At 43.0% G+C, this 20918-nt stretch overlaps 1 protein-coding gene across 2 annotated transcripts in view; it reads left to right on the top strand.

Annotated features, from left to right (window-relative positions):
- Positions 1-10861: 10861 nt before the first annotated feature.
- SOS1 (SOS Ras/Rac guanine nucleotide exchange factor 1) overlaps positions 10862-20918 on the top strand; it is a 147985-nt gene continuing 137928 nt past the window's right edge. Inside the window, exon 1 of one of the 2 annotated variants that reach the window (XM_047851999.1) lies at positions 10862-11206. In XM_047851999.1, coding sequence (XP_047707955.1) covers positions 11120-11206 — 87 coding nt within the window. In that variant the 5' untranslated portion in view covers positions 10862-11119. The remainder of the gene's footprint in view (positions 11207-20918) is intronic. The other variant, XM_047852000.1, reaches the window with a different exon arrangement.

The raw sequence follows: 20918 nt of genomic DNA on the forward strand, positions 1-20918 counted from the left end.
GGTGTTGGGGAGGGGGCTAGATGGGTGATGGGCATTAAGGAGAGCACTTGTTGGAATGAGCACTGGGTGTCATATGTAAGTGATGATTCATAAAATTCTACTCCTGAAACTACTATTACACTATATGTTAACGGACTTGGATTTAAATAAAATTTTTAAAAAATAGTGATCTCAAGACAATTCAATGAGAAAATAATAGTTTTTCAATAGATGGTGTTGGGGCAACTGCATATCCATCTGCAAAAGAATGAAATTGGACTCCTTCACACCATACACAAAAATTAACCCAAAATGGATCATAGACCTAAATGTAAAAGCTGAAGTCACAAAACTCTTAGGTGAAAACATGGAGATAACTCTTCATGATGACAGGTTAAGCACATCCTTCTTAAAATGACACCAAACACACAGTAAACACAACAATAGATAAGTTAGACTTAAATGAAAAACTTTTGTTCTTCAAAGGACCAATAGCAAAATAAAAAGACAACCCAAAGAATCAGAGAAAATACTTGCAAATCATGTATCTGGTAATGGACTTGTATCCAGAATTTACAGAGAACACGTACAATTCAATAAGAAAAAGACAAATAGGCCAATTAAAGAATGAGCAGAGGATCTGACTAGACATTTCTCCAGAGAAGATATACACATGGCCATTAAGTACATGAAAAGATACTCAGTAGCATTAGCCACCAGGGAAATGAAAATCAAAACCACAACGACATACTGCTTCATACCTACCTAGGGTGGCTATAATAAAAAAAAAACACAACAGACAATAAAAAGTGTTGGTACGGATATGGAGAAATCATGACCCTCATACTTGGCTGGTTGAAATGTAAAATGATGCAACTACTTTGGAAAATGTTGTGGCCATTCTTCAAAAGATTAAACATGGGGTTACCATGTGCCACAGCAATTCCACTCCCACTTACATACCCAGGAGAAATGGAGACATATGTCTACCTAAAAACTTGTATGTAAATGTTCATAGCAGCATTATTCACTACCCAAGAAGTGGAAATAACCCAAATTTAATCAACTGATGAGTGGATAAACAAAATGTGGTATATCCATATAATAGAATATTATTTGACAATAACAACTAATGAAATACATGCCATAACATCAAGAAAGCTTGAAGACATTTTGCTAAGTAAAAAAAGCCAGTCACAAGACCACATATCGTATGTTCCATTTATCTCTGTGGAATAGGTAAATCTATGAAGACTGGAGGTATGTTAGTGGTTGCCTGAAACAGGTGGAGGTTGGGGAGAAATGCAGAATGACTCTAATGGATATGAAGTTTTGCGGGGAGGTGATGACAAATTCCAAAATTGATCATGGTGGTGGTTGTAGAACTCTGTGAATATACTGAAAACCATTGATTTGAACACTTTAAATGATCGAATTGTACAGTAGGTGAGTTACATGTCAATAAAGCTGTTTTTTAGAGGCGCCTGCGTGGCTCAGTTGGTTAAGTGTCTGACTCTTGATTTCAGCCAGGTCATGCTCTCAGGGTTCGTGAGATGAGCCAGGCATCAGGCTCTGAGCTGACAGCATGGAGCCTGCTTGGGATTCTCTCTCTCCCTCTCTCTCTGCCCCTCCCCTGCTTGTGCTCAATTTCTCTCTCAAAATAAATAAATAAACATTTTTTAAATTAAAAATATAAAGCTGTTTTTAAAAGTAAGATATATTTGTACATGTTACTAATTAAATACAAGGGCTAAAAATAACTTACATTGGAGAAACATCGCTGACTCCACCTTTACCAAGTAACCAAAGTTAGCATCACCAATGATGGAAGAAACTGCCATGTTATGCCCCCTGATGTGACACACTTGGAAGGACACATCATTTATGTACTGTTCCTGCCAAAAAGGCAAAATCTAAATCTTATCATGGGAGAACCGCAAACAAACCCACACTGAGGAACATTATGAAACAAAATGGCCTGTCCCCTTAATGTCCACACCATGAAAGACAAAGAAAGACTGGGGGACTGTTCCAGATAGAAAAGGAGACTGAGGAGACATGAAATCTAAATGCAGTATCTATGATCCTGACCAAGAAAAGAAGTCTCTGTAGAGAACATTGTTGGGACAAGTGATGAAATTTGAAAAAGGTCTGGAGGTTAAAGCGTAGTATTGTATCGATGTTACCTTTCTGAATTTAATAATTTTACTATGGTTATGTAAGTGAAAACCTTGTTCTTCGGAAATGCACACTGACCCACTGAAATGTTCGGGGTAAAGGGAATGATGTGTGCAAACTGCACGCGAGTAATTCTGAAGAAATACTATACACACATATGTGTATGTATGTATGTATGTACGTATGTATAGAGAGACAAGAACAGAGACAAGGACAGAGACAATAAATGATTTGGCAAATGTGTTACTATGTTAAAAATTGGTGAATCCACATGAAACATATATGGGAATCCTTGCACTGTTTTTGAAACTTCTCTGTGAAAGGTTTTCAAAAAAACACTTTTTCTTCAGAAGAAAGTTTCTGAAACTATTTGGAAACTTTTTTGTTAAAAAAATCTATATTTGTGCTTGCTTGTGTTTGCATGGAGAATCTCTGGCACAATAAATATTAATGAAAACTGTTACCTGTTAGGGAATAGGGGAGAAAGAAGCACTGCAGCTTGTGGCCAGGGTGAAAAAGACGCTTTTTGAATCATGTGAATATATTACTTATTTGGAACTTAAAATGCCAAATGATTTTAAAACATAACCTTTGAGTATCTTTCAATTACATATCATGGTTCATCATATTCAGATATCGAACTCCCTGTACAGCAGGTGCTTGGCTGATGGGGTTCCTCTGGACATAAATTATACAAGTTGTTACAATAGATATTAAGTAATTTGCCTAAGGCAACAAAGAGCAATAAAGGACTGAGTTGGTTAACCTGAGTAGCTCTTATCTCTCCTCCGTTGCTCCTCTAACCATTATTACCTGAGACTGAGAAGCTTTGGAGATGTTAGCCTTTTGTTGACGGTGAGAGGAGAAAAAAACTGGCAGTCAGTACAGATGCTTCATAATGGTTTGTCTTTATGATTTTTTAATGATTTATTTGTTTGTTTGTTTGTTTGTTTGTTTAGAGCAAGAGCGAGTTGGGGAGAGGCAGAGAGAGAATCCCAGGCAGGCTCCTCGATATCAGTGCAGAGCCGAATGCGGGGCTCAGTCTCACAAACTGTGAGATCATGACCTGAGTCAAAATCAAAAGTCAGATGCTTAACCGACAGAGGCACCCAGGTGCCCCTGGTTTGTCTTTAAACTGCTGCTTACTTGTGCTTACTTCTAGCCCCTTCCGACTCTGATCTATACTCATGAGCAGGTAGTTTTTATTTTGTAAGTGCGTTTCTGAGTCTGTCACCATCCTGTTCAGAATTGTCTATAAATTCGCTTTGCTCTCTTTATATTGGTCCTTTGTGGCCTTCATGCCTCCTTGGCGTGTAGCATGTATTTATAACATATCATACATACAAAAAGGGGCATATGTGTGTAAATTTTTAAACAATAAGACAAATATCTGCATATATATACTACTCAGGTTAGAAATAGAACTTTACACGGGGTGGCTGGGTGGCTCAGTTGGTTAGGTGTCCAACTTAAGCTCAGGTCACGATCTCAGGGTTCATGAATTCGAGCCCCATACTGAGGTCTGTGCTGACAGCTCAGAGCCTGAAGCCTGCTTCAGATTCTGTGTCTCCCTCTCTCTCTGCCCCTCCCCTGCCCTTGCTCTGTGTCTCTGTCTCTCAAAAATAAATAAATATTTTTTAAAATTTGAAAAAGAGAAAGAGAATATTACCAGTTTCTCAATAGGTCCTTGTATAAAACCTTCCCAATTACAAACGCTGTTCTATACTTTTTTCCTACAATTAACAATATATCTTAAAGTCTCTTCATATCTGTACATCTCTCATAACTACCTTTATGAATTAGGTATTAATTTAATATTGTGCTATAATTTCGCACTTGTGTATGTATCCATAAAAATATTAGTTTTCTAATATCGCTTAACATATTACCCTGAAACTTAGTGGTTTAAAACAACATATATTGGGGCGCCTGGGTGGCTCAGTGGGTTGGGCGGCCGACTTCAGCTCAGGTCACGATCTCGCGGTCTGTGAGTTCGAGCCCCGCATCGGGCTCTGGGCTGATGGCTCAGAGCCTGGAGCCTGCTTCCGATTCTGTGTCTCCCTCTCTCTCTGCCCCTCCCCCATTCATGCTCTGTCTCTCTCTCTCTCAAAAATAAATAAAACGTTAAAAAAAATAAAAAAAAAACATATATTTATTATCTCACAGTTTTTGAGAATCAAGAATTTAGAAATGGATTATTTGAGTGGTTCTGGCTCAGAATCTCTGAAAATTTGCCGTCAAAATATTAAACAGTTTCCAGTTATCTGAAGGCCTTACTGGGATGAGGGATCAGTTTCCAAGATGGTTCATTCATGTGCTGATGGCAGGAAGCCACAGTTTCTTGCAGTGTGGGCTCCTCCACAGGGTTTCTTGATTTCGCTTCCATAACATGGCTACTTCTAGAATGAGAAATTTGAGAGAGAGAGAGAGAGACAGACTAAAGTCACAATGTTGTTTAAGACTTAGCCTCAGAAGCCGCATATACAATTTCTTCTAAGTCCTATTTTACAGACTGACTATTGAATAGGATTGTCTGGCAGTGTGGGAGTGGTGTCTATACCAGGGCAGGAATAGCAGGAGGTAAGGCTCATTGGGCCATCATGCAGGTTGGGTATTACAAAAAATAACACACAACTCACTTCTACTTATTTTTTGCATTTTATATAATGAATCATAGAGTGGGTAGATTTCTCTCTTTCCCAGTGTTCCCCTGCCCTCCTCTTTGGAGGTTCACAAGGCACATTTCTATATTATCAGTGTTCTTTTTTTTTTAATTATTTTTTTAACATTTATTTATTTTTGAGACAGAGAGAGACAGAGCATGAACGGGGGAGGGTCAGAGAGAGGGAGACACAGAATCTGAAACAGGCTCCAGGCTCTGAGCTGTCAGCACAGAGCCTGACACGGGGCTCGAACTCACGGACCGTGAGATCATGACCTAAGCCAAAGTCGGCCGCTTAACCGACTGAGCCACCCAGGCGCCCCTCAGTGTTCTTTTTTTAAAGGTTCATCTATGTTGATGCGCGCCTTAGTTTGTTGGGATTGTTATAACAAAATACCATACATGGTGGCTTTCAAACAACAGAAATTTATGTCTCACAGTTCTAGAGACAGGGAAGTCAAATATCAAGGTGCCAACAGGTGAGAGCCTGCTTCCGGTTCATAGATAACTGTCTTCTCTCTCCTTCTCACATGGTAGAAACGGTGAGGAACCTCTCTGGGGTCTCTTTTATTTTAGCACTAATCCTATACATGAAGGTTCCACCCTCATGATCTACTCACTTCCCCCAAATCCCACCTCCAAATACCATCACAATGGAGATTAAGATTCAACATACAAATTTTGAAGAGAACATAAACATTCAGTCTATAGGAATGTTGTATGGCTGTAGTTCATTTTCACAGATGTCTAGTATTCCACAATTTGTTTACCCATTCTACTGTTTACACTCTTACAGTTAAGTGAGGAGTTTTCTCTGGAATATATATACTATGGGAATATATCTATAGTAGTTTATGTAGGACATGCCTGTGTTCACCTTTTAAGAAACAGTTATCTAAAGTTGTGTATTTGTTTATTTTCACATAGTCGTGGATGAGAATTTCAATTGCTTTACATCTTACCAAAGCTTAGTATTCTGCAACGTTAAAGTTTTTGCCAATTCAATGGCTATGACATAGTATTTCACCGCGGTTTTAACTTGACATTTCCTGATTGGTAATGAGGTGAACATGTAGCCATCGTCAGTTCCTTTAAAAATTTTTTTTCAACATTTATTTATTTTTGGGACAGAGAGAGACAGAGCATGAACAGGGGCGGGGCAGAGAGAGAGGGAGACACAGAATCGGAAACAGGCTCCAGGCTCCAAGCCATCCGCCCAGAGCCTGATGCGGGGCTCGAACTCACGGACCGCGAGATCGTGACCTGGCTGAAGTCGGACGATTAACCAACTGCGCCACCCAGGCACCCCGTCAGTTCCTTTAAAGGAAACTACATGTTCTGAATACTAATTCTTTTTTGGTTATGTGAGTTGCAACTACTCTCTCCTACTTAACTTAGGCTTGTCCTTTCACTTTTTTTAAAAAGTAAACTGAACGCCCAATATGGGGCTCACACTCATGACCTGACCCGAAGATCAAAAGTCATATTCTCTACCAACTGAGCCAGCCAGGCAGCCCTTGTCCTTTCACTTTTTAATGTTATGTTTTGATTTACAGAAGTTCTTAATTTTAATGAAGTCAAATTTATCAAACCTTAAATTGATGGTTTGTGTTTTTGTGTCTTATTTAAGAAATCTTGGGGCGCCTGGGTGGCGCAGTCGGTTAAGCGTCCGACTTCAGCCAGGTCACGATCTCGCGGTCCGGGAGTTCGAGCCCCGCGTCAGGCTCTGGGCTGATGGCTCAGAGCCTGGAGCCTGTTTCCGATTCTGTGTCTCCCTCTCTCTCTGCCCCTCCCCCGTTCATGCTCTGCCTCTCTCTGTCCCAAAAATAAATAAACGTTGAAAAAAAAAATTTAAAAAAAAAAAAGAAATCTTTTCCTATGATGAGCTTATGAAGATATTCCATATTTCCTTCTCACAATTTTATAGTTTTGTTTTTTATGTTTAAAAAGTTTCATCCACGTGGGATTGTTTTGTGCCGGGTGTGAGTTGGGGGTAGAATTTCATTTTTTCTATATGTATTTGTCAATTGCCCATATTTCGTTTATTGAAGAACAGTAATATCCCTTCCCCAATCATCTGCAATGGTTGCTGTGTCATAAATCAAGTTTCTATATATATTTGGCCCTTTATTGATCCATTGGTTTGTTGTCTGTTCCTGTGCTGACACCACATAGTTTTAATTACTCTAGCTGTGTAATAAGTCTTCATACCTGGTATGTTTTCTTACCTTTTGTTTGATAGAAGAACTAGGGTTTTGTTTTGTTTTGTTTTGTTTGTTATTCCATACACATTTTAGAATCAGTTAATCAAGTTTCATGGCAAACTCTGTTGGGAATTTGATTGAAGTTGCATGGGACTGGGATGCAATCGGTTTGAGGGGCCACTATAACTTGAATCAACTGTAAAGAGATTTTTGTAAAACAACTCGACTCTGTGGAAATCTTTCAAAAACAAGTGCCAGGAACAGTCCCATAGATCTTAGAGACCTTTCGACCATTTCTTCTAATTGTACCTACCTTGCTCCCCACCATCTTTGCAAGAGAGAGAGAGGGAGAGGGAGAGAGAGAGATGGAAACGGAGGAAATCCAAGTTGTAACTAAACGTGATAAAAGGTGGGTATCCAGGAGTTTTATCAGCCACTATTTTCTCTGCTGTATTTTCTAAGGACATACTATTTGGAGAAGTGGAATTGAAAGTAAGGGCTGGGAAGAAAGGGTGAGTTGAAGCATAAAGGGAGGATATGCTCCTGAAACTGCTGTTTCTTATGCCTAGTGGGTTCTAAAGTTTGGGGGGGGGGGGGAGAGTCCTGAATGGGGGCTAGGAAAGACTTCAGAGAAAAGGTGGCATTTGCGCTGAAACAACAGCGTGGAAAAGAGTTCCTTGGTGAGTGCCTATATGGGAGATGGGGTGAAGCTGTGACAGGAGGGACTGAAAAGAAAAACGGTTATGGACACGCCAGGCGGACGGAGCAGCATAGGCAGGAAACAGAGAAAAGGATGGGTTAATAGGAGGCAACAGTCGTTCACTTTAAGTGAGATAGAGCTGGAAAGATAAGGAATAGCCTGATTGTGCAAGGTCCTGAATACAGAGCTAAGGACTTCGGACTTTATCCTGGGAGGGCAGTGAAGGCTCCTGAACAGGAGAGTAACCGGACCTGAAATTTGCTTCGGGAAGACAATTGTGGACACAGCGAGGAAGGGAACCCTGTGGCTGCATCCGGAGGCGGAGCAGGGCAAAGAGCACTGCCACCTGCAGGGGGCGCGCCGCTGGACCCGACACCCTCCCCGCCCCCTGCCCCGCTGCCCTGATCCCGTCGCGACACTCTCGGAACTCGGCTAGCACGCCTGGACGCGTCCCACTCGGGCCTCGGCTGGTTCGTCTGGACGCGCCCCCGTGCGTCACGTCCGCTCTGGCACTAGGCTTGTTAGCGCCGAGGAGGGGCGCGAAGGGAGCTTTTGCGCCTGCGCCGCCGCCAGCCACTGTCGGCGGTTAACGCTGAGGGCCCCGGGAGTTTTCACGTCTCCACTAGCGCGTTTTTGAGTCCGCCACGGTTGTCTATAATGGCTGCACGCCCATAGGTGTTTTGTGCCAAGAGATACAACCAAATGGCACAGAGGGGCTCGATTGCTCCCCGACCTTAGCGGTGTCGAGCCCAGGTCTCTCAGCTGAAAAGCGTCGAGCCTCTCCACTGCAATTTTCCTCCAGCTGCTTGGTCTCAGTTTGCGGCCCAAATGTCCAAACTAGTGAAAACCTGTCCCGGCTGCTAAGCATGCCCATGACGGGCTGTAATCCCTGTTTCTTAGGGCTTGTTTACCTCTGCAGTCAAATCAGAGGCTCCCAAGTTGTCAGGGATCTCGGAGGTCAACAAGTCCAGCCTGTTAACCCCGACGTCCCAAGTGAATGAATGTACCGTTTTTATCCGCACAGCCCCGCTTCCTGGGACAACTGTGGTTAGCTTGTCTTGAGCATCTATTGTGTACCAAGTACTGTAGGTCCTGGGGATGTAATGATGAAGTAGGTTGATCTCTTGCAGTATATTCTAGTGGCCGTGATGATGCTAGCAAGGGACTAACCAAGGTTTATGGTAACAACATATAGGTGGGAATTTAGCGTGATCAGGGAAGGCCTCTTGGAGGTGGTGACGTTTCTAACCAGCCAAGTGAACAGTTAGGAGCAGAGTGAGTTTCAGGCTGAGGGAAGAGCAAAGCACCTGCGCAGGAAAGAGGTTGCTGTTTTCTAGGAATAGACAGAAGGCCAGTGTGCCTGGAGTGTGGTGAGACAAGGTTGAGAATGGTAAGAAAAGGTTGAGAATGTAAACAGCCAAATGCAGGCTTTGTGGGTCTCACCAACTGTGAGATCATGACCTGAGCCTAGATCAATAGTCAGATGCTTAACTGACTGAGCCACCCAGCCACCCCTACATATCATACGATTTTTTCTATATTAATCCTTTGATATCAGATATTTGAAGATGGCTGACATGAGAGTCCCTTTCCTCTGAGACCCCCTTCTCCTACCCTAACTCCACTCAAAGCTATGGTTCCTCTATCTCATCTTACCCAGAGGGTGTATGTATGATTTTCAAAATGCCATTCTAAATACTTTGAAAGTGTGAAGGATATTAAAATGTAAACCATGTGTGTACATTTTAAAAGGGAAGGACCTAGGACTTTTATTATGAGATTTGTAAAGAGATCTTGTAGAGATTAAGAACCACTGCTTAAACATTTTTCATCCACGTGATCCTGGTTATTGTTCTCTGAAATAGCTGAACAATATCAGCTTCAACCAAGGCTAATTCTCTAAGCTGTCTCCTCATCTGTTAAATGAAAACAATAGGATTCTATGACTATTAAATGAGATTATGCTCAAAAAGTGCTTAATGGTAAACCATGAGGGCCAGCTGCACCGTACCACAGAGATGAACAACTTGTAGATAATGCTCATTTAGCACTCCTCAAACATTCATTAAGTGTCTATTCTGTGTAGAGCCCTTAGTGAAAAAGATCTGCCTTCCAGGAGTTTGCTATCTATTTGAAAGAGCCTGGAGAGATTACAAAACAGATAAACTAAATGCCCTGAGAGGGACATAAGTAAGGTGCTCAGGGATCTGGGAGCTGCAAGAGAGGTCTCAATTTCCACTGAGGTAAGTGGTTATTGGAGTTCAAAGTTAAGAGGGCTTGAGAGATGAACATACTGAATTTGAAACGCACACACAAAATCTATACTGCAGGTACGCATTTTATTCTTGGTGATGTGGAAAGACTAATCGGAAACACTGCAATCGTTTCTATTACCGGACAAATATTGAGCAGTAGGTTTCGTTAGAAAGGCACCTATCTTTTGTCCAGTCTGTTTACTATACATTGCATGCTCTGGGCAGTTCTTATCTTCGTGTTCAGGAACAAAGTACACACATACACGCCCCTTTCCGAAACTACAGGCCCAGAGACGCCAAAAGAGAGGTGGGATTCCTCGCGGCCCAACCACACAATGGGGACCGCTTCCCCGTAGCTCGCACCCCACCCGGAAGGCCCGGGTTCGACTTCTTGGGGCCCTTTCGCTCCTCCCCTGCAGTCCTCCGGGGCGCCCTTCCTCGCTCGCGCTTCCCTCCTCCTTCGCTGGGGAGCAGGAAAACCCGGAGCGAACCGGCCCTGCTCGGCAGCGCATGCTCAGTAGCCAGCAGGTTCAGTTCGCTAGTAGGAAGCTCGAGCGCTACACCGGCGTCGGCGGCGGCCGCGGCGGCACCTCCGGGCAGCCAGATCCTCCAGCGACGACCTCGGGCCTTTCCCCTCCCCCGCTACCCCGCGGCCCCGCTCCGCCTCGGGCCGCTCGCGTTTCGGGGTCGCCGCTGCGCGGAGCGGGCTCCGCGGCCGGAGCGTCCCTCCGCACGCCCTCCCCCAGCTGCCGGCTCCGCCGCGGGGCCAGGCCGGGCCCGGGAGCGTAGCCCCGGCGGGCGGCGGCCGCGGCGGAGGGCAGCCCGGGGCGGCGCCGGCGGGCCGGGAAGGGGTGGGGGGGGGGGCCCGGCCCCGGGGCGGTGGTGCGGGATGCCGCCGCCGCCGCCTCCGGGCTGCGTTCGCTCTCCGCGGCTGGTGCCCGTGTCGGGTGGGTGGCCGGGCGCGAGCCTCGCCCCTCAGCCCCCTCTCCAGGGCTAGCCCGGCCGCGCGGCGCCCCGAGGGGGCCGGGCCGTCCGGTGGGGCCGCGGCCCTGTTCGGTGCTGCGAGCTCGCCCTCTCGCGGCTCCCCGGCCCGGCCGCCGCCGCCGCCCCTCTCCCCGCCCAGAGGCGCCCCGGGGGCACCATGCAGGCGCAGCAGCTGCCGTACGAGTTTTTCAGCGAGGAGAATGCACCCAAGTGGCGGGGGCTGCTGGTGCCGGCGCTGAAAAAGGTGAGGAGCGCGCGGGACCCCCGCTTCCCGGCTTGCAGCCCCCGCTAGGGCGCGGGGCCGGGGCTGTGGAAGGGCTGGGGAGGCGGGGCGCGCGCAAGGCCGTCTTTCTTCCCGGTCTCGCCGCCTCCCAGAAAGGACCGCGCACGCTGAGAGGTTCCCCCACACTCGCTGGCTCCGTGTTGACATTCACCCGGTGTGTGGGAAGGCCGCGGCAAGCCAGGCAGAGTTTGTCCGAATAAAACAGCCTCCCGAGAGGTTAATGTCCTGTCTCCGATTCCGAGACGAGAGTTGGAGGAGGCTCAGTTTTCAGTGGAGGTCACAGCAGGCCACTTTTCCGCCTTCTCGGTCTTACCCTGGAGCTGCTGTCAGCCTCCGGTTTTAGGTGTCCAGTATGCTGGTTTTAGTGGGCTCAAGAATGCTCTAGCCATAATGCTTGCTCTAAGTAATTGCAGAGCTCGCTTGCCAGCGGGAACACGGCCTGCTTTGCTCGCCCTCTGTAATCGCTCTTCATTCCCCTGAATTCCCCCACTCCTCCGATTCACAGGGGCGGATGCACATGCCACTTTTGTTGTTGTTTAGAGTCTTGGTACTATCTTTCGGGCTGTTGATTGGAATTTTTAACCTTTCTCTGTGTCTTCAGGTTTGCCACCTTGTTATCTAAAGTTGTTTGCTCCATGATCTTTGCTTTTAAATGTTTTAGTAGTATTAGGAAATGTTGCTACATTTTAAAAGCTTCTAAAGCAACATTGTGAGTTAGTAAATACATTACAACACTAGAAACTGTGTTTGAAGATAAAAACAATCCGTATATTTTGTTTCCCTTTTACCTTTTCTGTGGAGATTGCTTTAGTCTCCAAGTGTTTCTGAAGTCCAATTTGTTGCTCAAAGAACGTTTTATGTTATTAAAATATATTTTAGCTCCTACTGAAAGTTGAGATTATGATGTACCTTTTGTTCTGAACATGTGTACTTTGGAAAAAACTGTGTCTTAAAAGGTGCCTGATGTTTCCCAAAGGCCAGCAACTTTTACTTTCCCTTTTGCCCTCCTCCCCCTCCTTGGAGACTTACAGTGGAAACTATTTAGTGTGTTAGCAGAATTTGCTCATTTTTTTCAGGTGTAAGTTACTGACTTTTTCCCTTAAGTGACATCAAACGTCTCCGTGATACTGTTTTCTAAGAAAACCAAAGAGATGCCATCTTGCTTACATACCTTATTCATTAGAAACTCCATCAGGGCTCTCTTTTTACTTTTGCTTTACCTGCAAGCTTGGCGTCTTAGCTTATAATAGGGGAGTAGGAGGTCTCAGTCGTGTCCAAAGCCCGGTCCTGGCAGAGGTGGGAGTGGAGTGGGGAGGAAACCAAAAAATTGTTGCGAACATACAGAAGAACTCAAAACACCATCAGTTTGGGGCTGTTTTGCTTAAGAGCAAACAACTCCTGTTCCAGGGAACCATCAAGATACTCTGTCAGTTGTGAGGGTACTGTGAAGTAGTGGAAAGAGCGTTCCAAGAGTTGGCCGACCAGGTCTGACTCTGCCACCCTGGTGCCCCTTGCTGAAATCTGTCTACAGAAGCATTTTGTTTGGCCGGCACCCTGTTGTTTTACTTTTAATGTAATTAGTTGCCACTATTTAAAAGTGGGAGATGTTCAAATCCGAATTTTCAGCTTTTCTTGAAGAATAGGAGGGCCTTTCCCCATTGGGCAAGACAAACTGCTGGAGCTGAGTAAATGGCTTCCTTCTTTAGACTGGACATGCATCTCCCATTTGCCAAGGTCCCCTCAGTCCTCTTTGCTTATTTGCAAAAACAGCCTTAACCATATGCAGAGATCCCCTTGCAGGACACAAGTGATGGGAGGAGGTGGGAACATACACAATCTAGCCGATAGGTTCTTCTAATTCTTATTTAAGATAGCCACTGGTGATGATTCTGCTCCACCTAAGATGAGGTTGAGAATACAATTGCATATCTGGATGTACTCTTGGGAGCTCAGAACCTGCATTTGCACCTGCCTGCTCTCCTTATCTTGAACTCTTCCTTTAGACTTAATGCACTATTGCAGATGTGCCCAACTTGAGCTCTTTTACCTGAGACTCTGTTGTCATGTTATTCTCTTCCCCTGGACTGCCCTGTGCCTGGCCTAACACTACTCCTCCGTCTGGACTCACTTGACCTCAGGTGTTTTCTCAAATCCTCAGGGCTGAGTTGGATAGTCTTCATTTTCTTTTAGCACTGAAGCCTAGCACTTAATAATGAATTGTAAGTTCCTATTCACTTGTCTGCCCCATCCTACAACTAGATTAGATGGTCCTTGAGAACAGGAATGATATTTTGCCCTCATTTTATCCTTCATGCATACAGTTCCTGACACCTAATAGGAACTTCCGTTGCTTGAATGAATGGGTGGTGGAATACCCAAACTACATCATCTGTCTCCTCCTTCACTGACCATTAAAAAAAATTCCTCTTGACGGCTTTATTGTTGTTTATTTGGTTAAAAACTTTGGAGTCGTCTCGGACTTCTCTCTCTTACATTACTGCCCAAACCCAGCATGGCCTGTAGGTTTATTCCCTTTGACACATTCTTCTAATCTGTTCCCTCCTACTCTTGAGTCCTCTTTCCTTTTCTTTTTTTTTTTTTTTAACGTTTATTTATTTTTGGGACAGAGAGAGACAGAGCATGAACGGGGGAGGGGCAGAGAGAGAGGGAGACACAGAATTGTAAGCAAGCTCCAGGCTCTGAGCCATCAGCCCAGAGCCCAACGCAGGGCTCGAACTCACGGACCGTGAGGTCGTGACCTGAGCTGAAGTCGGACGCTTAACCGACTGAGCCACCCAGGCGCCCCTTGAGTCCTCTTTCCTAGACTACTGTGATAGCACCTTAACTAGTTTACTGCGCCTCACCTTTTCCGTATCTATTTTTGAAATTTCAGAAGTTCTAGTACATGTCGGAATACGTTGCACTCTTGCTCAGAACTAACGATATCTTTTGAGGGCACAGGATGCGGTGCACGGTCATTAGCAGAGAATTGATGGTGATCAGTGATCTGGCTTCATCCTGCTTTCCTGGCTGGATTGCCCACCATGGTCTTTCATATTCTTTATGCTTCAGCCAGACTGGACTACTACTTTTCCTGAATATGCCCAGAGTGTCCCACTACCTCTCTCAGTCTAAGTCCTATCTTGTCTATTGCACAAATATATCATGCTTACTACAGACCAAGCATTGCCCTCGGCACTAAGAATAAAAAGGTATGACATCATCCAGAAACGACTAAGTCAGAGCACAGTGGGAAGTGGCAGAAGATGAGTTTGGATAGGAAACTGGTTTCGAGAGAAGTTTTTTAAATGTTAAGCTAAGGAATTTGAATTCTATCTTGAGGGGATGAAAGTCATTGAGGAATAGGGGAGTAACATCAGATTGGAATTTTAGAAAATTCACTTTGGCCAGAGAATAGAAAATGGATTGGAGAAGAATGAGACCTGAGGTAAGGAGAAAAGTTAGAAGGCTAGTTCAATAGTCCAGTCAATAGATACTATGCATTTGAATTAAGGATGCATTTGAACTCGGTTGGAAACTTAGGGATGGATTTTGAGAGATGTTTAAAGGTAGAATTGACAGGACCCAGTCACTCCCTCAGTGAGTAGGGCAAGTGGTAAGAGAGCAGGAAGAGTCCCTAAGTTCTGGTTTGTGTGCTTTTTGTCAGAACAGAGAATGGAGGAGAAGAAGCCGTTGTGATGGAGAGAGTGGCATAAAGAGATGAGTTTTAGACACGTTGATTTAAAAGTTCTTTCGGCTTATCCAGGTGGACTTGTCAAGCTGGCAGTTGTCAGTGGTATCTGCCACCGCAAATTTGGAACTTCTAGGGGTGGAGGTAAAGCCTTAAGAATAAATGAAGCCTCGGAGGCGCCTGGGTGGCTCAGTCGGTTGAGCGTCTGACTTCAGCTCAGGTCATGATCACGTGGTTTGTGAGTTCAAGACCCACATCAGGCTCTGTGCTGACAGCTCAGAGCCTGGAACCTGCTTCAGATTTTGTGTCTCCCTCTCTCTGCCCCTCCCCTGCTCGTGCTCTCTCTCTCTCTCAAAGAATGAATAAACGTCTCTCTCTCTCAAAGAATAAACGTTAAAAAAAAAAAAGAATAGATGAAGTCTTTATCCATACAAAGATTTATACAAGGATTCTGTTCATGACAGTTCTCTTCAGCAAAAAAAGAGGAAACAATCCAAATGTCCATTAACAGGTGAAAGAATAAACAAATTGTGAAATAGCCATACATTGGAATACTACTGGGTAATAAAAAGGAATGAATTATTGATACACATGACAATATGATTGAATCTCAAAAATAGTTCAGCTGAATGAAAGAAACCAGGTCAAAAAAAGAGTATATACTGTATAATTCTATTACATAAAATTCTAGAAATTGCAAACTTATCTACAACAACAAGGAGCAAGTGAGTGGTGGTTTTAGGGGGAGGCTTTTATGTTCATTTGTTGATTGTGCTGATAATTTCACGGATATATACATACATTAAAATTTAGCAGATTTACAACTCAGATATGTGCAATTTGTTGAATGTCAGTTGTACATCAGTGAAGGTGTTAAAAGTAGATAAAGCCACCTACTGAAAATCAGAGGTAAGACTGAAATAGGGCTGTCATTAGACCTGGTTGGGGAGGGAGAGGAGTGGGCAGTAGTGTGTAGGAGAAGAGCAGGGGAAGGAGTGATTCGAGGGGATGAATAAGGACAAAGTTGGAGGGGCGCCTGGGGGGCTCAGTCGGTTAAGTGTCAGACTTTTGGCTTCGGCTCAGGTCATGATCTCACAGTTCATGGGATCGAACCCCACATCACGCTCTGTGCTGACAATGTGAAGCCTGCTTGTCCCCGTCTCTCTGCCCATCCCCTGCTCACTATCCCTCTCTCTCTCTCTCTCAAAATAAACACTTTAAAACAAAACAAACAAACAAAAAAAACCCCTATGTTTAAAAAAATCAAAGAAAGAAGGAGTTGGAGTAGAGACTCCTCAGTCCTGGGCCTTGTGGTTTTGTTTTTCTCTTCTGGACCTGAGGCTTCTGCGAAAATTATTTCTCTGTTGGATCTTTGGTCAGGCCAAGAGACATCAGATCTTGATCCCCCTCTTCATATTTATTGTACGTCTTGTACCTGGCATTATTCATTCCAGGTGTCGGTTGAGATAGGAAGTATAACCCAGAGCCTGGAACAAACTGGGTCCCAGTGATCAATACAGGGTCTACTCAGTGAATGTAGATACAGCAAGCTGAAGAAAGGAGGTCCAGACTTCTAAATTAAATGTTTCACAGGGCTCCTGGCTGGCTCAGTGAGTATTATGCTACCTTAATCTCAGGGTTGTGAGTTCAAGCCCCATGTAGGTTGTAGAGATTACTTAAAAACAAAACCTTAAATCTAAAATCTTAAATTAATTAATTAAATGTTTCACTATAAAGCTGCTTAGAGTGAAGGTCTTCCAGAAGCCATCCACACAGTTTTCCACTTATCCGGGAAATACTTCTTTTCTAAATGCACAAAATCGTGTTGGTATGTTTTGTTGGCGTTTATACTGATTAACTGATATCTGCAACTTTGTAGATATCATTATTTAATGCTGAAACTCTGCTCTGAACTTTATAACTAGGGCATAGGAAGTAAACTATTAGAATTTGAAGGGGAAATATAAAAAGAAGGAAGGAGTCAGGTAAAAAGTATGAGACCCTAGTGTCTGAGAAGCCGAGAAAGTAAGGAGCTGCAAGAAGAGTCGTTAAGTGCGTCAGACTACGGATAAGTGAGGTAAGGTGCTTGAAAATGTTAGATTTGACAGCTAAGGGGTCACTTCCGTCTGAGCGGTTTCAGTGTGGATAGATGACGGAAGAACATGGAAAGACAATAGCAAGGTAACAAGGACAGATGACTTCTGCCCCGCCCCGCCACTCTCCAGATTACTATGGTTGTTTTTTTTTTTAAGATAATATTTCAACGTTTATTTATTTTTGGGACAGAGAGATACAGAGCATGAACGGGCGAGGGGCAGAGAGAGAGGGAGACACAGAATCGGAAACAGGCTCCAGGCTCTGAGCCATCAGCCCAGAGCCTGACGCGGGGCTCGAACTCACGGACCGCGAGATCGTGACCTGGCTGAAGTCGGACGCTTAACCGACTGCGCCACCCAGGCGCCCCCACTATGGTTTTTTTTTTTTTTTTCAGAAGCTTGGAAATGAAAAGAGATACTGCTGTGGCAAGAAGGGGATTCAAGCTTGGGGAGGTTTTTTATTTGAAGGTGATGGAAACTTGTATATGTTAGGAGTCTTTGGGGCAGGAGCTGGTAGAGAGTGCGGGTGAAGATACTGAACAATGAGGAGATGAGTAGCCCAGGAACACAAGTAATGGGATTTGTCTTGAACTGTTTGCCAGGTACTATTTTAAGTACTCACATGTGTTTTCTAATTCTCATTGGATTACTCTTATTGCCTCCATTTTACAAGAGAGAAAACTGAGGTTTAGAAAGAATAATTTGGTTAGAGAGTCTGCAGTTTTAAATACTATGCTATGCTACCTCTAGCAGGGCATCTTTGATGGCATCTTTTTTCCTGAGATGGGAGGGAAAGAGACAAATAAGGGTTTGTAGGTTGGGCAGCAGGGAGTTCACGTTAGGTATCCTCTGTTTTCTTAACGAAATGAATAGCAAGATTCTTTACATAGAGCGAGGAAAGAGAAATGAGTAAGGAGTTTAAGAAGCATGGTGAAGTTTTGAAATTGCTGTTTTGGAGCGTGGAGAAGGAGCCAACCAGTGAATCAAAAAGAACTTGCTGAGCAGTGCAGAGTGTGAAGACCATAAATTTGGAGGCACATTCATTGGTCTGGTGGTTGTGAGATTTCCTCCAGCAGCACTCATCGGTTCAGGTGAATGGACACAGAAGGAGAGTTGATTGCAGGTGGCTGCAGTAGAGACTAAGAGGATAGCAATATTTCAGGTGATAGAAAGTAAAGCTGTAAGATGGGTTATGGGGGGATAGACGAAGGCTCCATGGATTAGAAATCTTTGATGAGTTGGAGGAGGAGGGTAGCGAGAGCAGACAGGGGATTATGATTGGAGATCACCATAAGAATTTAGGGTTTTAAGATTCCAGAAATGAAAGAAATAAGACAATTGGGAACTCTGGAGTTAGTGTATTGAATGATGGATTGGTGTATTACATATATGGGTGATGACGAAGTCCGCAAGGATTATGGCACATGTCATAGTGGAAAGGAAGACTGTAATCCAGCCATGGCAGTGAGATCCAGAAATCACAGCAGTGAGGATGCTTCAACCAAATAATAAAAGTGGCAACTACTCCCTGTTCCCCATAATGTATTTTGTATCACAGCTTGGGGTAGAATAGGAAAAAACGTTGCACTTCATTTTAGAGTGTTTTTGTCTTGTGATTAAGTTTTTTTTTTTTCCCAATGTTTTATTACGGGAAGTTTCAAATATGCAAAAAAGTTGAAAGAATTATTCATTAAAACACCTGTGTACCCATCACCTAGATTCTGTAATTTACATTTACTATGTTTGTTTTATCGCATGCCTATCCATCCCTGCCTCCCTCTGTCCACCAATCCATCTTATGTTTTGATGCATTTCAAAGTAAGTGGCAGACATCAGTACATTTTACCTCCAAACATTGCAACATGCATGTCATTAACTAGAGTTCAGTATTTGTTTACAGTTCTTTTTGGTTTTTAGGTAAAAACCTAAAATTAGGTAAAATTTATGTACAGTGGAATACACAAATGTTAATTGTACCATTTAGTGAGTTTTGACAAACAAATACAACTCAAACCTCTATCAAGATAACGAACATCACTATCACTCCTGAAATTTACCTCCTGTGCCTTCTCAGTCAATCCCTGTAACCATTGTTCTGATCTTTTATCATCCTACCATAGATTATTAATCTTACCTATTCTAGAACATCATATGAATAGAGTCATATAGTATATAATTTTTGTAAGGCTTTGAGGTTGTGTTTCTTAGGAATTCAGTTCTTTTTTTCCATCATAGGACTATGTCAGAGTTTGTTTGTCAAGTGGCTGGATACCTAGGAGGTTTCCAGTTTGGGGCTATTATACATAAAGCTTCCATGAATGCTCTTATTATACAAGTCTTTTTGTAGGCCTATGTTTTCATTTCTCTTGTGTAAATATTAAGAGAAATGGCTCATAGAGTGTTTAGTCTTATAAGAAACTGCCAGACCTTTTCTCAAGTTGGTTGTACCTTTAATATTCCGGCAACAATGTATGAGAGTTCCAGTTGTGCCACATCTTTGCCAGTATTTGTTGTTATTAGTCTTTAATTTTAGTCACTGTGGTGGGTTTGTAGTGGTATCTCACTGTGGTTTCAATTTGCATTATCCCGGTGACTAGTGATATTGAACACTTTCCCATGTTCTTATTGGCCATTTTGTATCTTTCTTTGGGCAGTGTCTGCATAAATCTGTTGCCCATTTTAAATATTGCGTTCTTTTTAGTATTGCATTGTAAGAGTTCTTTATATATCATGAGTAACTGCTCTTTATCAGAAAAATGTTTTATGAATATTTTCTTCCAGCCTGTGGCTTGTCTATTCATTCTCCTAATGGTGTTTTTTGATGAACAGAGTTTTTGATATTGATGGAGTAAAATTTATTAGTTTTTTTTTTTTAAGGTTATTGCTCTCTGTATCTAAGAACCTCTTGCCTGCCACCAAGCCATGAAGATACTCTCCTAATGCTGTGTTCTAAAAACTTTATAGAAAAGTTTTTACATAATCTGTGGTCCATTTCAGATTAATTATTGTGTATAATATAAAGTGGGAATTGAGATTCATTTTTTATGCTGATATCTAGTTATTTCAGAAGTATATGTTGAAATATAGGTGTCTGGGTGGCTCAGACGGTTGAGTGTCCAATTTTGGCTCAGGTCATGATCTCGTGATTCATGAATTCAATACCTGCGTCAGGCTCTGTGCTGACAGCTTGGAGCCTGGAGCCTGCTTCAGATTCTGTGTCTCCCACTCTCTCTCTGCTCTTCCCCACTCGTGCTTTGTCTCTCCCTCAAAAATAAACATTAAAAAAATTATATGTTGAGATTTCTCTTTCCCTGTTGACTGTGATGTTTTTATGAAAATTAAGTATTATATATATTTATGTAAATATATATACAAACATCTCCATTCTGTCCCACTGATCTGTTTATCTTTACACCAGTACCACACTATTGGTTACTGCAGATTTATACTGACTCTTGAAGTTAGGTAGTATAAGTCCTCCAATTTTTGTTTTTCTTTTAAAATCTTGTTTTAGCATTTCTAGATTTGGATTTCACTATAAATTTTGAACCAGCTGTCAATTTCTACCAAAAAATCTTGCTGAGATTTTGATTGTGATTGCATTGAATCCATAGATCACTAGGGAGAATTTGTATCTTAACAATATTAAATCTTTGGACCCGTGAACATGGTGTATCTCTCCATTTATTTAGACTTATTAATTTCTGTCAGCAACACTTTGTAGTTTTCAGTGTAAAAGCCTTACATGTCTTTGGTTGAGTTTAACCCTAAATACTTTGTTTTTTAATTTTATTGTAAATTGTTTTAGAATTTTATTTTCTAATTATCACAAATATGCAAACATAAATCTGCCTTTTATATATTGAACTTGTATCCTTTGATTTTG

Source organism: Prionailurus viverrinus, chromosome A3, assembly GCF_022837055.1.
Source record: "Prionailurus viverrinus isolate Anna chromosome A3, UM_Priviv_1.0, whole genome shotgun sequence".
NCBI classification, from domain to species: domain Eukaryota; kingdom Metazoa; phylum Chordata; class Mammalia; order Carnivora; family Felidae; genus Prionailurus; species Prionailurus viverrinus.